General features: G+C 25.0%; 1 protein-coding gene across 2 annotated transcripts; it reads left to right on the forward strand.

The window, feature by feature from the left end:
• The first annotated feature begins 3064 nt into the window (after positions 1-3064).
• On the forward strand, positions 3065-11332 carry LOC126905459 (uncharacterized). 2 transcript variants are annotated; one of them, XM_050685176.1, is made up of 5 exons: positions 3066-4013; positions 4073-4141; positions 8785-9585; positions 9645-9713; positions 11099-11332. In XM_050685176.1, the coding sequence occupies exons 1-5, from the start codon at positions 3080-3082 to the stop codon at positions 11185-11187; spliced, it is 1962 nt and encodes a 653-aa protein (XP_050541133.1). In that variant the 5' UTR covers positions 3066-3079; the 3' UTR covers positions 11188-11332. The 2 variants fall into 2 exon arrangements, with proteins under 2 accessions (XP_050541142.1, XP_050541133.1); XM_050685185.1 differs by lacking the exon at positions 9645-9713 and having other exon boundaries at positions 3065-4013.
• The last annotated feature ends 1948 nt before the right edge of the window (positions 11333-13280 follow it).

Below are 13280 nucleotides of genomic sequence, written 5' to 3' on the forward strand. Positions count from 1 at the left end.
AAAAAAAAAAAAAAAAAAAAAAAAAAAAAAAAAAACACATCATAGTAAAACCAATACCTTCTCAGCTTCGCATCGAAGCTAAAATAGATATCGTTCATTCGTTCGTTCGTTTCACGCAATATATCGGACACACTGTTTCATGATTCGTTCATTTACTAAACGTTTACCTGCACTTCGGTTAAAACCTATGCCTAACCTTATATTCTTATAATATAAAAATTTAAAAAAAAAACGAAGAATATATTCTTTATAAGTATATACTTATAATGTTTTTTTAAAAAATTAAATAAAAAAATACTTATTGCCAATGAGAGTTTAAAAGCAACACTATTTGGTTTGTGATAAAAACATTTTTATTGCAGATCTGCAGACTAAATTTTCAAAGTTGTGACATGTTTCTACTAACATAATCGTGCAGGTTTAATATAGTTAGATTATTTCAAGTATTCTACTATATTGTTCATTTGAAGAACAATTTTGATTATTAATATATAGCTATTTATTTCATAAATATTACATTCATATAATTATTTATAAGCGAAAATAGGTCTATGAATTATTGAATTTATCAACTAGGACAAAAATTGACTATTAGACTAATATAATTGTTGTGAGAGGTATTAAACCACCTCACTCTTTTATAATCTGGTCATAGCTGCTGTAAATTGTAATATCTGATTTAGGTGAATTAATTTCTCTATAAAACTCCTTTTATGAAAACAAATAATTTAAATGATTTCGCTTATTATAGAAACAAATTCTATGGATTTATGTACCGCAACTCATCCGCTAGTATAAATTATTTGTTTTTATTCTATACAAAAATATTCGTGTATAACAGCATATTATGTTATTTCAAGTAATTTGTATTTGAAAAAATAATATATAACCCGATTATACAAGTGTATTATCAGTAAAAATTCTGATATCACGGTAATGTTACATGGTGAAAATGCGAATTTGAACGACTCGTTCAGGAAAACCATAGTAAGGAGTAATTGATAAGAACCGTGACCGATCGTAAGAAATGAACGAAAGAACGAGTTATATGAACGGGTCATTTGAACGANTGTAAGAAATGAACGAAAGATAACGTATAATGATATCTGACAGTGATTAAAATCACTATAAAAAAAACGCTTCGATGCAAATCTTTAGATAGTGTTTAATTTTAAAAAATTAGTGGATTATTCCAAAAGCTACATGATCTGCTATTTTCTTATTAATATCCTGAATGAAAAATGGATTATAAAAAAATATTGTTTCTCATAAAAAAATTGTATTGATCGATACATTTTTCAAAGATTTATACCATTATAAAGTTAAAAATATAAAAAAGAATTTTTTACAATAATCGTATTTTTTTAATTTACTTTGATGACTGTTTTCACTATGAAAACAAAATAAAGTCCGACATTTTTTTTTTAATATTAAAGTATACTACGTAAGCTTTAATTTAAGATATATATAAAAGTGTCAGTATTTCCGGAACACTTTCAAAAATTAAGTAGAAAAAGTTCTACTTTCTATATGCATTTTTATGTTTTGAACCCCCCTGTATTAAGTGAAATATTCCGATTTAAAAAAAAAGTATGTCGAATGAAAGAAGTATATAAATAATATTTTTTATAAAAAAATTGTATTGATCCATACATTTTTCAAAAAGTTATAACGTTTTAAAGTTAAAAATGTAAAATATAAAATCAAGAATTTTAACACAAAAATAGCATACGGTAGCCATTTTCACCATGAAAATAAAATAAAGACATTTTTTTTTCCATAATAAAGTATATTACACTAGCTTTAATTTAAGATGTATATAAAAGTGTCAGACCTTCCGGAACACTTACAAAAGTTAAGTTGAAAAAGTTAATTTTTTGTGAAAAAGTTGTCATTTTGAATCACCCCCTGTGGGCTGTTAAAGAGTTAAATTTATAAAAAAAATATACCTATTATTTGGTATATTTTTTTTCATCAAGCATCTATAAGAAAAAAAAATTATATTAATTTGTTAATTTAAAGAAAATTGAAAAATTTTCGAAAATAAGCAATTTTTAAATTTGTAATTGTTTTGGAAATTTCCCCCATTTACGGGGAACGAGGGAATTTTTTTCAATTTATGAGGGTAATGTCTTCGACTAGATACGATTTATAATCTTTTGCCGTATCGTTGAAAGAAATCGATTCGGTGAGAGCTGAAAAAAGTGGTAACAGACACAAAATAAAAATAAATAAATAAACAAAAACATCATAGTAAAATTAATACCATCTCAGCTTTGCATCAAAGCAAAAGTGGTATAAGTTTTTCGGGGTACTTTTAGTCAAAATACTAAAAAAACGTTGAGTGACTAGTAAAATTGTTTTTAAAAATATCAAATATTCATAAAATACCTATTTTGATGTATATAATATTATATAGTTAACTATAAAACTATATAGTTAACTATAAAACTATATAGTTAACTATTAAACTATATAGTTAAAATGATTCTCATTAAAATTTCTATGATCGATATATTTTTGCCACACTTATTCATATGCACATAAAGATATGTACACATTGCTAAACTGATTTTTTTTTTTTATAAAATAATATTAAAAATTTTTTGTTTAATTTAGCTATAATATATTTGTATGCTATTTGTTCATCATTATGTAGTATGTTTATAAATAAAAACTGATACAAGTTGGAATGTCTTAATAACAATCGTTAAAAAGTGTTAATAAATAAAAAGTATATTTTATAATACTATTATAATATTTACATTGCATTACTAGTCATATTATGAGTGTTAATACAATTTATTTCTACAACGTTTAAAATTTCTACGCAATGTTTCAAACGGGACAATCCAGATNCAACGTTTAAAATGTCCACGCAATGTTTCAAACGGGACAATCCAGATCCTCTTCCCAATCACATAAATTAATTTTGTTTACTTATCTGTACCTGTGTACTCAGTCGGTATTTTTTGCTATTTTTTTATTTTAGTATATAAAAATAATATATAAAATATAATTTTAGTAAATAAAAAACTTTATTAATATCTAATATAAATTCTATTGAAATAAATTTTTTATGATAATTCGTTTTTTTAATAAAAAGATAGATATACAAAAATACATAGATAATTTTTCGAAAATGAATATCGCAATAATACTAAATATTCAAGTGTATTTATGTATATTTTTCGCTATTTTACATACAGAAGGAACACATAGTAACAAAGAAACCGCAGCTATCATTAAAAATTTTTTACATCAACCAGGATGGTATAATATAAATGATGTCAGATTAATTAAGTATTGGGGCAAAAACTATGAATTGAAAGATTTATTTATTGAACCTGTAACATTATACAATTGTGATAATTGCATACGGCAAGCAACGTTGTTTCTTGGATGTTCTTACTATTATGATTTAAATTTAATATACTTATCATTAATTAAATTTCAACAACATTGTTTTGATCTATTAAATTCTGGCGATGATAGTGCACACATTTGTACGGTCACACTTTTAACACAAATGAGAGAAATTGTTCCAATGGCAAAATTTATGAATGGAGCTTTATATGCTATAGAAAAATATCATACTATTCCCTGGAACATCCAAAAAAGAACCCCTTTTATTTTAAGCAGTTTACTAACACAAATACTGGAAGATGAAACTTTATTGTTTACGTTGAGAATCAGTTCGGATTCAATTAGAGATAAACTAGAGACTATCGCGAAACTATTAACCGCAAGGCGTCTTAAAATTGATGAAAATAATTTATTTTGTCTGCTAAAACACTTAGGTTTTAATTCATTATGGAATTCATGGAATACAGAATTCAACAAATTAAGATATCAAGGAAAATGTCAAGAACTTTTCATTTTTCTTAGTGATAAAATTAGAAATTTAATCCTAACGACAATCATGAATAAGTATATTGAACTTGGATTTAAATTTGACTGGAACACAAGTCAGACTTTTTTACCTGCTCTACCACCTACCAATGTCAAGCAAGGTATAACTATTTATGCAATGTTACATTTATTTGAAATAATTTGTTGTTAACATATTTAGATATCGCACAAAATTCTGATATAAATTTGATACAAATTTTCAATGAAGGAGATACGCAAAAAGTAAATGGTAAATTATCCCTAATTCTTAACATTACTACTATTTTAGCTTCGTTGCGAAGCTGAGAAGGTATTGGTTTTACTAAGATTTGTTTTTTTTTTTTTTTTTTGTCTGTTACCACTTTTTCTCAGCTCTCACCGAACCGATTTCTTTCAATGATACGTCAAAAGATCACAAATCGTATCTTGTCGAAGACATTACCCTTAAAAATTGAAAAAATTTCCCTCGTTCGCCGTAAATGGGGGAAACCTCCGAAAAAATTACAAATTTAAAAATCGCAAATTTTCGAAATTTTTTCAATTTTTTTTACTAAAAACTGCCGTAACATTTTTAAAAACGAACATATCAATATAATTATTTTTTTTATAGATGCATGATGTCTCTACCTATCATTTGGTATATTTTTTTTATAAATCTGACTTTTTATCTGCCTACAGGGGGGGATTCAAAATGACAACTTTTTTACAAAAAATTAATTTTTTCAACTTAACTTTTGAAAGTGTTCCGGAAGGTCTGACACTTTTATATATATCTTAAATTAAAGCTAATGTAATATACTTTATCATGAAAAAAAAAAATTTCGGACTTTATCTTATCTTCATGGTGAAAATGGCTACCGAATGCTATTTTTGTGTGAAAATTTTCGATTTTGTATTTTCCATTTTTAACTTTATTATGCTATAACTTTTTGAAAAATGTATGAATCATTACAATTTTTTTATGAGAAGTAGTATTTATATAGATCTTTCATTCGACATACTGTTTTTTTAAATCGGACCATTTCCCTAAATACAGGGGGGATTCAAAACATAAAAATGCATATAGAAAGTAGAACTTTTTCAACTTAACTTTTGAAAGTGTTCCGGAAGGTCTGACACTTTTATATATATCTTAAATTAAAGCTAATGTAATATACTTTATCATGAAAAAAAAAAATGTCGGACATTATTTTGTTTTCATAGTGAAAACAGTCATCAAAGTAAATTAAAAAAATACGATTTTTGTAAAAAATTTCTTTTTTATATTTTTAACTTTATAATGCTATAACTTCTCGAAAGATGTATGGATCAATATAATTCTTTTTTTTGTAGATGCATGATGTCTTTACCTATCATTTGGTATATTTTTTTTATAAATCTGACTTTTTACCTGCCTACAGGGGGGGATTCAAAATGACAACTTTTTCACAAAAAATTAATTTTTTTAACTTAAATTTTGAAAGTGTTCCGGAAGGTCTGACACTTTTATATATATCTTAAATTAAAGCTAATGTAATATACTTTATTATGCAAAAAAAAAATTTCGGACTTTATTTTATCTTCACGGTGAAAATGGCTACCAAATGCTATTATTATGTGAAAATTCTCGATTTTATTTTTTACATTTTTAACTTTATAATGCTATAATAATGGATCAACATTATTTTTTTATAAGAAATAATATTTTTTAATAATCCCTTTTTCATTCGACATACTTTATCTTAATTAGGATATTAATAATGAACTAGCAGATCATGTAGCTTTTGGAATAATCCACCAATTTTTTAAAATTAAACACTATCTAAAGATTTGCATCGAAGCGTTTTTTTTTTATAGTGATTTTAATCACTGTCAGATATCATTATACTTGATCCAACTATGCGACGTCACCACTGTGTTGCGACCCCCCTGTGCTGGGTTTTTTATTCTAAATAAGTTTTAAATTGACCTAAAAGTTATTTGAATATGTTTAGATGTTACAAAATATCCTTCGATACTAGATTAAAGAACAAAGTAATGAAGTTATAATACTCTAGAATAAAGTTGGGGCTCGTTGGTGCTACTTTAAATATAATACCGCTAGTTATAAGTATAAAAAATTGTCGAATTAATTATAATAAAATAAAAGACAATACACATATTATTATTTTAAAGTCGCAGTAGAAAACAGAAATGAAAATAATAATAATAGCGATTATATTATTATAGCAAACGATGACGACGTAATTAATTCTAAAAATAAAATACCCAATATAGTAAAATACTAATATTTTACTGTATTGACGACGCTGTCTGTCGTCCAAAACCTGTACATAAAATCGCAGCTAAACTGTGACCGCACGTACACGTTTGTCGCTAGTAGTATACGTTTCTGCGTATTACTCGAACGACACTGTCGGTCGTCCAAACACTGCTCGTGTGTGTCTGCGTACCGGCAAATATTGAGGGAAACAACTTTAATGTTCGCATACGACAAATGTATTATAACTATTTTACTATATAAAAATTTGCATTTTTCATAAAAATGTAGAATTAAGAATGTACAATTAATTTTTTCTTCTAATTAATTTTAGTAAGGGGTGCGATCGTTACGTTGTCCAAGCCACGAGTCGCCACTGCTAGAATACTTTTATTTATTCATAATATACTATTAAAATTAGAATGCGATATACTCATTCATAATATTTTGTCCATAATTTATGGAAAAATACAAAATTTACTCAGCGATATGAACGAAAGCCAAAATAATTTAAATTACATTCTATATATTAAGTGTTTAATATGTTATATTTAATATAATAATATTATCACAATAATTATTTTTATAATAATAATTTATTATAATTTTATATATTATATTTATGTATATTCTAGGGGCATGTATTACCTATCTCCCCCAAACAAATGTTTGGTAATGAATTGAAGTGCATACCAAATAAAAATAAGTTTCATAAAAAAAAAAATTATTTTGTGAAATTCGACTCTAAAGACTATTTTTCTCAACATTTTGATTATTGAGCTTGAATTAATGGTTTATGAAAAAAAATTGATAACGTGGATGTTTTCGGAGATATTATAAAAATAATAAAGTAGTTATATATTTCTTCACTTTTAAAGTGTATAAAAATTTAAAGGGCTTGATGGAATACTTTTCTATCAAAAATGTTTGTTACTTATGGATAACTACTCTGGTTTACAAGGAAATTTTATTAGAATCAAAAATATACTTTTCTAATACAACTTTGCGCAATACTTTTGAATTCTGAAATGAGACTTTTTCCATCACTTTTAATTTTTAATAAATATTAAAAAATAAGTATTTACACATAAAAAATAATTAAAACAAAAACAAAATTTTTTTTCAAATTTCTACTAATTTTGATTTTTAATATGTTAAAAATAATCAGTGTAAAATGTCATTTTTAACCTATTTTTTTAGTCTTTTAAAGTTGTTTTTTAAAAATTTACAATAAAAAAAAATTTATTTATTACCATAACTTTTAGCTCAATAAGTAAGTTTGAAATTGACATTATTAAATACAAAAATTAAAAAAATGTTATTGTTAGGATTAATATGCAGTGAGGAAATTTAAAAATTACTATTTACTGTAAATTTATCACAAAATCTCAATCATATTAATCATTTCTAATTAACCTTTGACAAATTTAAATATTCAGAAATTAATTAATTTTTATATTTTACTTCAACTAAAAAAATTAATATAAAATTGTTAAAAGTATTAACTCAATTGAGTGTATTATAGAATTTGATTATAATTGTAAAATTTTTTTGTAAAATTCAGGCGAAACTAAAAATTATATTTTTGAGAAATGATTTATATAGCAACTTGTTACAAAAAAAATCCAGTACAGTGGTGTTGAGGCACAGTGGTGACGTAGCATAGTTTGGTCAAGTATAATGATATCTGACAGTGATTAAAATCACGATCATAAAAAACGCTTCGATGCAAATCTCTAGATGATGTTGTATTTTAAAAACTTGGTTGATTTTTCCAAAAGCAAAATGATCTCCAATTTTCTTATTTATATCCTGATTACAAGTGTAATATATAAATATTTATATAAAGGGGAATGGTGTTATTTTAAAAAAATTATGTTGAATAAATGAGGGATATAAATAGTATTTATCATAAAAAAATTGTATTGATCCATACATTTTTCGATAAGTAATAGTAATTTAAAGTTGAAAAAATAAAATATGAAATCGTAAATTTTAAGACCAAAATTACATGTTTTGTCGTTGGGATAAATTTTTTTTTTTAACATTTAGTGAATAACATTAGATTTATTTTAACATATGTTTGAAGCTCGGAGTATTTTCGAAACTATTTCCCAACTTCAGTTGAAAAAGTTAAATTATTATGCATTAGTTTATATAGTGCATTCCTCCCGTTGAAGGTAAAGATTGGGATTTTCAAAAAAATTATATCAAATGAAAGGGAAATATCTAGGGTTTCAATACAAAACAGTTTTTTAATTATTTCATTTTTTAATAAGTTACAGCAATTTTTTGAAGAAAAAAAAAATGTCAAAGTTTACCGATTTTAAAAATCGTAATTTATTGGGGGATCTTCACCATTTACGGGAAACGACGGAAAATTTTTAATTTTTGTGTGTAACGTCATCAACTAGATACTATTTGTAATCTTTTGACATATCGTTCAGAAAAATCATTCCAGTAAGAGCTGAGAAAAAGTGTTAACTGACACAAAAAAAAAAATGAATACATAAAAAAAAACACATCAGTTAAAATTAATATCTTCTCAGCTTCGCATAAAAACTCAAATAGGTTAATAACTTTTCGAAAATGAATATTGCAATAATACTAAATATTCAGTGTACTTATGTTTTTCGCTTTTTTACATACTGAAGGAACACATTGTAAAAAAGAAACCGCAGCTATCATTATTAATTTCCTACGTCAACCAGGTTGGAACAATATAAATGATGTCAAATTAATTAAGTATTGGGGCAAAAACTATGAATTGAAAAATTTATTTATTAAACCTGTAACATCAAATAATTGTGATAATTGCATACGGCAAGCAACGTTGTTTCTTGGATGTTCTTACATTTATGATTTAAAATTAATATACTTATCATTAATTAAATTTCAACAACATTGTTTTGATCTATTAAATTCTGGCGATGATAGTGCGCCAAATTGTACGGTCACACTTTTAACACAAATGAGAGAAATTGTTCCAATGGCAAAATGTATGAATGGAGCTTTATATGCTATACAAATATATCACAATAATTTCTTGAACACCCGAAAAAAAACCCGTTTTATTTTAAGCAGTTTACTAACAAAAATACAGGAAGATGAAACTTTATTGTCTACGTTGATAATCAGTTCGGATTCAATTAGAGATGTACTAGAGACTATCGCAAAAATATTAACCGCAAGGCATCTTAAAATTGATGAAGATAAGTCATTTTGTCTGCTAAAACACTTAGATTTTAATTCATTATGGAATTCATGGAATACAGAATTCAACAAATTAAGATATCAAGGAAAATGTCAAGAACTTTTCATTTTTCTTAGTGATAAAATTAGAAATTTAATCCTAACGACAATCATGAAAAAGTATATTGAACTTGGATTTAAATATGACTGGAACACAAGTCAAACTTTTTTACCAGCTCTACCACCTACCAATGTCAAGCAAGGTATAACTATTTATGCAATGTTACATTTATTTGAAATAATTTGTTGTTAATATATTTAGATATCGCACAAAATTCTGATATAAATTTGATACGAAATACCAATGAAGTAGATACGCAAAAAATAAATGGTAAATTATCTCTAATTCTCAACATTACTATAATTTTTATTCTAAATAAGTTTTTAATTGACCTAAGAGCCATTTGAATATGTTTAGAAATAATAAGTAGGAAAGTAGGTGAATTCTTATAAAAAATTAGAATAAATACATTTTTCTTTACTTTTTAATCATTATATAGTATATATAACATATTATATTCTTTAAATACGAAATTGCACGGAAAAATATTTTATTTTAATTTTTATCATAGGCTATTGCTAGATAGTATACAAAACATAAAAGAAAAAAATATTTATAATGATATTTCATAATGTGTCTACAATTGGTTAGTAAGGTAATTTTTCATAGAAAAGTAATTAGTTCTAGTTCATTATTTCCTTTTAGGACTTCTTTCTATGTGAAAATTATTGCTACTTCATTCAAGTATATACTTTAATCATTCCAGAATATTGTATTATAAATTATTGTTATAAATAGAGATATCCTCCATCGCGAAACCAGAATGTTTAAAAGTTTTAACTTCGCATTTGATATTAGCTTCGATGCGAAACTGAGAAGGTATTGGTTTTACTAAGATGTGTTTATTTATTTTTTTTTTTTTTTGTGTCTGTTACCAGATTTTTTTTCAGCTGTCACCGAACTGATTTCTTTCAATAATACGTCAAAAGATCACAAATCGTATCTAGTCAAAGACATTGCCCTCAAAAATTGAAAAAAAATCCCTCGTTCCCCGTAAATGGGGGAAACCTCCGAAAAAATTACAAGTTTAAAAAACGCTAATTTTCGAAATTTTCGAAATTTTTTTTACTTAAAATTGCCATAACTTTTTTAAAATAACCAAATCAATATAATTATTTTTTTTATAGATGCATGATGTCTTTACCTATCATTTGGTATATTTTTTTTATAAATCTGACTTTTTACCTGCCCACAGGGGGGGATTTAAAATGACAACTTTTTTACAAAAAATTAATTTTTTCAACTTAACTTTTAAAAGTGTTCTGGAAAGTCTGACACTTTTATATATATCTTAAATTAAAGTTAATGTATTATACTTTATTATGCAAAAAAAAAATTTCGTACTTTAATATGTCTTCACGGTGAAAATGGCTAGCGAATGCTATTTTTGTGTGAAAATATTCGATTTTGTATTTTACATTTTTAACTTTATTATGCTATAACTTTTTGAAAAATGTATGGATCAATTTAATTTTTTTTATTAGTTATAAATAAAGTTATCATTTAACTTCCTCGCGATACCATACAAAACCGAAATTTTTTTTTTTGAAATTTGTCACTACGGTTATAAAATAATGTGTTATTGTTTTATTAAATCAATACAGAACATTATTTTACAACTCTTTTTTTAATTATTCATTTTTGTTTAAAATTAGATGTCAATTGTGAAATGATAGATGATGATTCAGACTTACTAATTAAATATCCTGATGGTATGGAACCATTTAATAAGTACATTTATTAACTCAAAACCCAAGAATAGTATAAGTATTAAAAAACCGTTACAGTGTTACCACTGTAACAATAATTTGATTCAAAAATTTTATTAAAAAAGTTTTAATAGAAAATTTATATTTTTGTTTATTTATGTACAAGGTGATTTATTTATTATAAACCACTTAATTAAATGAAATATAAAAAGTAATATTGATTTTTTTTTTCTTTTAGGTACAGTTTTTTCTCAATATATTAATCATAGAATTTATTTTATGTTCATCCCTTACACCTTATAAATGTGTCCACTTTATTTTTTCGTATAACTACACATTTATTCAACAAGTTTAAATAATATAAACTATAAAATTGTAAAAAACGGACGAATCAATAACAAATTTTGAATTAGTATTTCAAATTTTATAATTTTTTATTATGGCGAGAGGAAGAGTACAGCCGATAATTGACTAGTGATAAAAAAATCAACACCCGTGCTGACCTTCAGTCATCAATATAACATGTTCATAACTTCCAAAATACTGGTTCAATGATTATTATCGACCCGTTATTTTCTCAATTAGATCATTATCTTTTTTATAAGCTAGTTGAGTATGTACATTGTTACTTAAATAAATAAAGTAGACACTACTTAAATAATGAGGAATGATACTAAGAAGCAGGCCTAGATAGGCTAGGCGAGTTACCGAGAAAATTACGGTAGGCCTATTTAATTAAATACCCCTAACAAATAATCGGGCTATCATTTTATTATAGGCATAATCACTTCTAGATAACTACAATACTATGAGGTAATTCCTTACTATTGAACAAACCATAAGCTAGTAGGATTTTAAGAGTATTTTTTCCATATAGAAATTTTTTTTATTAATGACCAATAAAAAAAGTTATATTTAAATTTTGCAAATATTTGCAATTTTGAAAAAAAAAAACTTTTTTTTTAGTTATTTATGTTTTATTGATAAAATATTTTAATTGGATTGAGAATTCATTCCAAATAATTAAATACCAAATGCGAGTACCATGAAAAAAAATATTTGGACAATTATTTTTCATTATTTAGTAGATCTTATTGTAATATTTTTAATAAACACAAAATTCTATCCGGAAAGGCATCGGATAAATCAAATTAAATTTAAAGAAGTACCGTGTTATCGCTAAAGCTCAATCTGCGTATTTAATCGAAAAACACTTTTAGTAAATTAATATACTATTTGATGGTATTTTGATGAAAACTCAACTTTTAACGTTTAAGTTGAAATTGATTACTATTGTGTGAACTCTTAACATTACATTATTTTTCGATAAACTGTATGCAAAATTATAATATGTTGGAAATAAAAAGTTAATATTCAATTAGTGATCACTTAAAATATAATATCAAAACAGTTTACGTGTTTTAAAGTTTTTTAATCAATCGAATAAAAACATATTTACTTAATGTGCACTTAATTCATTACTTTTCTAATGGAACAAGCAGTCTGTACAAAACTATAAAAATATTATTAATCTGCTTTAACACGAGCATGATTTTAATATAAAAGTAGAATGGAATTTCTTTGTTATAGCCCATGGAAAAATTCCTTGCGATGGTATTAGTGGAAATATCAAAAGATAACTCCATAAAGCTACCTTACAACAGTTATCGAACGATTATATATTAACACCTCAAGATATGTATTTATTTTGTAAGGCATATATCAAAGGTTTTTATTTTAGGTATTGATAACTTTCAAAACATTTTTTAAAAATAATCATTTTAAATTTATGAGTGAATGATTACTTTAACCATGAATGAAAATGTGGTATAAGAAAAGTAATGTATAATGTAATAAATAAAGAATTAGAACCCTTAAATATTTCTTTAACTAATTTGATTGGAGAGTCACTTGATGATGCTGCTAAAATTAACGGGAGTTATAACGGTTTTCAATCACATTTGAAAAAATTGTACCAGAATCTCTTTTTACGCATTGCCATGCTCGCGTATTAAACTTAATTGTATTCATGTCACCTAGTGTTGTTTAGTTGCTCAACATTTTAGCTTCGATGCGAAGCTGAGAAGGTATTGGTTTTACTAAGATGTTTTTTTTTTTTTTTTTTTTT

This window comes from Daktulosphaira vitifoliae, unplaced genomic scaffold, assembly GCF_025091365.1.
Source record: "Daktulosphaira vitifoliae isolate Bord-2020 unplaced genomic scaffold, ASM2509136v1 Scaffold_1, whole genome shotgun sequence".
In the NCBI taxonomy this organism is placed as follows: Eukaryota; Metazoa; Arthropoda; class Insecta; order Hemiptera; family Phylloxeridae; genus Daktulosphaira; species Daktulosphaira vitifoliae.